Source organism: Malurus melanocephalus, unplaced genomic scaffold, assembly GCF_030028575.1.
Source record: "Malurus melanocephalus ecotype Western Australia unplaced genomic scaffold, MMel_1.1 scaffold_1172, whole genome shotgun sequence".
Classification (NCBI taxonomy): domain Eukaryota; kingdom Metazoa; phylum Chordata; class Aves; order Passeriformes; family Maluridae; genus Malurus; species Malurus melanocephalus.
In genome coordinates this window covers 69906-72694 of record NW_026624404.1, presented here as the reverse complement: position 1 = coordinate 72694, position 2789 = coordinate 69906, and the positions used below count along the sequence as shown (strand labels likewise).

At 50.7% G+C, this 2789-nt stretch overlaps 1 protein-coding gene across 1 annotated transcript; it reads right to left on the bottom strand.

Annotated features, from left to right (window-relative positions):
• Positions 1-6: 6 nt before the first annotated feature.
• ELAC1 (elaC ribonuclease Z 1) lies at positions 7-1951 on the bottom strand. Its single transcript, XM_057387295.1, has 3 exons — positions 1936-1951; positions 1187-1720; positions 7-483 (listed from the first exon to the last, which is right to left on the bottom strand). The coding sequence occupies exons 1-3, from the start codon at positions 1949-1951 to the stop codon at positions 17-19; spliced, it is 1017 nt and encodes a 338-aa protein (XP_057243278.1). The 3' UTR covers positions 7-16.
• Between the last annotated feature and the right edge of the window lie 838 nt (positions 1952-2789).

Below are 2789 nucleotides of genomic sequence, written 5' to 3'. Positions count from 1 at the left end.
CAGCACGGACTCAGTCTCACTTTTTCATGGGGATCTCGATGGTCATGAAGTCCTCAGCCAGGGTCACCTCCTGGCCCAGCACGGACTCGGCCTGCCTCTTGAGCTCGGTGATGTTGTTGTCCCGGTCCCCGTTCCCACTCTGGGCGGCAGGTTTGTAGCGCTGGCTGAAGTGGGTCAGCACCAGCCTCTTGGCCTGGCACAGCTTGGCGAAGGCTGCAGCCATGCTGGGCGTGCTGTGGCCGTGCTCCCTGGCCTTGTCCTGCTGGCCATCGTCCAGCGTGGCCTCGTGCACCAGCACGTCCGCCCCGCAGCAGAGCCGCGCCGCCGCGGCCCCCACRGCCCCCGAGCAGTCGCCCAGAACGCAGACCTTCCTGCCAGCGATGGGGGCCTCCAGCACGTCACACGGGGAAACTGTCACCCCGTTCGGCAGCACAATCGCCGTTCCRCTCTTCAGCTTCCCGTACAAAGGGCCYGGCGGCACWCCTGGCAGGTGAAGGCAGAAGGGCYGTAAGTATTACRCTRATTYTATTATTAYACAARTGTCAKCTTYTAGAAAAGAGCACTTGAGAGGTGCTGTGCATAAAGCACCAAAAAACCACAACCTCAACACAAAAATCAGTTGGTATTTCATATTGGAGCTTTTAACAAATTAAGAGCTTGTAACAATGCAAGTGTTTGAAGAAAATCACAGAATGTAGGATAATTTGATCCGACCCTTTGGGTCGGAAGGGACCTCAGAGATCATCCATGGKCAGRGACASCTTCCACTGTCCCAGGCTGYTCCCAGCCCCAATGTCCAGCCTGGCCTTGGRCACTGCCAGGGATCCAGGGGCAGCCACAGCTGCTCTGGGAAACTTCACCAAAAAATCCAGTGACATTACTCCTGCTAAAGTCAATAAAATCATACACTGGCCATGTGTTTTCCTGRAAGCCATGCTGAGCTTTTTAAACTTCAGCACCTGAACTTGTTGGCTCTTCCAGTATGAAAATGTTGTGTGGTATCGGTGTTAGACACCAATTCAGACTGCTGCACGTGTGTCAGGTGTCACAATGTCTTGGGCAGAAAACGGAAAATTGAATTAAAACTCAAGATTATGGAGCGAGACAGCAGCTCTGATGTGCTAGAACACATAGGAAGGTGGTCATAAAAGAAGCAAAAAGAGGAGAAATGAGTGAGAGTAGTTACCAAGGTCTTTCAGTTTGTGCACATTGAGTCTCCCGGGCCGGGGCTTCTCTTGCAGCACGAAGCCAAAGGAGGGCACGCGGTGGAACAGGCGGAAGGCCCTGAGCTCCAGCTGCTCATCCTCCAGCAGCAGGTAGGAGCCTTCCCCTGGCTCCGGCTGCAGCACACCCCCGGGGAGCTCTGGATCAGGCAGCCTGTCCTCATCCAGGCCCGAGAAATCCCTGAACTCCTGTGCAGGGCACTGGTCCGGCGTGGGCACCAGCTCGTGCACCGCGCAGGGGAAGAGCAGCTGCGAGTGCGAGAGCTGCAGGCTCCTGCTGAGGAAGCTGCGCAGCCCCAGCGGCCCGTAGATATCCACRGGCGCTTTGCTGCTCTCAGCGCTGTTCTGCAGGCTCAGCGTGCACAGCAGCCCCGGGAGCCCAAACATGTGGTCACCGTGGAGATGGCTGATGAAAATCTTGGTGATTCGGGCTGTTGGTTGAAAAACAGGAGCAGATAAAAACAGGAGAACACAGGAAAATATACACAATGTAACAACTCAGAAATACTCACTGTTTGGCAAGACCTTGAAATAAGCAAGGAAATTAAAATAAAACCAACGTTTAAGAAACAAATCCCAACCCAAAAGATATTCCCCACCCTGCCATCTCCATCCCTTGCCCACAAGGTTTATTTTGGCCTGACTTGCCAAGGCAAGGCCATAGAGATGGAAGTTTTAGTTCCTTCTAGGCCAAGCTTGCGATGGAACCAACTGGTGACATCTGCCATGTTAAATGAAAAGAARTGCTGGGAAACATTTCAGCTTAAAATGTTAAAGGAAAACTACAGACTAATGAGGGACATAACAGAGAATTTGTGCTGCTCCTCCTTTTGACCCTAGCATATGATATGAGTAAAATTAAAAAAAAAACAAACCAAAGAAAACCAAAACAAACAAGCCAGCATGCTGTTTTGATTTCAAAGTTTTGTAAGAGGCAAGAACCTCACCGTTCCTGACTGGTTCGTTTAAGATAAGTGACAAATGGCACTGCAAACATCTGGGCTTTCTTTAGTGCCTCGGCTATATCGGTGTAGCCCACAACTTTCTCTCGTTACACTTTAATTAGCCTGCCTGTCTCCTCTGCTGAGCTACCACTTCCACAGCCAGAGATTTTCTCCAGCATCTGTCGGGACTGAGCCACAGCAATGACAGAATCTCCGTTTGTTTTAAGATGAATTCAGTAAAAATCAGTGAATTTAGTAGAAATTAGTCTATCCGCCTGTCATTAAATTCCCTGATGGATTTTTGGGGGAGCAGGAGCTTGTATTTGTGTCTGTCGCTGGCAGTTCATCTTTGGTGCAGGAGCCAGCAGTCAGCTCCTGTCACTGCAGACCATGAGAGCACAGTGACCAAAGGTGAACTCCACTTCTAATTCATTTGCCAAAACGTCAAGAGTTACCACAAATATACAGAACCTCACTCAAAAACTAACATTTCCCCACAGGAAGGCTCATGGATCGTCTTGCCCAGATTTGCCTCCAGACAAAAAACAAACCGCTCCTGTTCAAAGCCGGTCTGTGCTCCACATCTGAAATCACCGAGCCCAAGAAATCAGCCCAGGGGAAG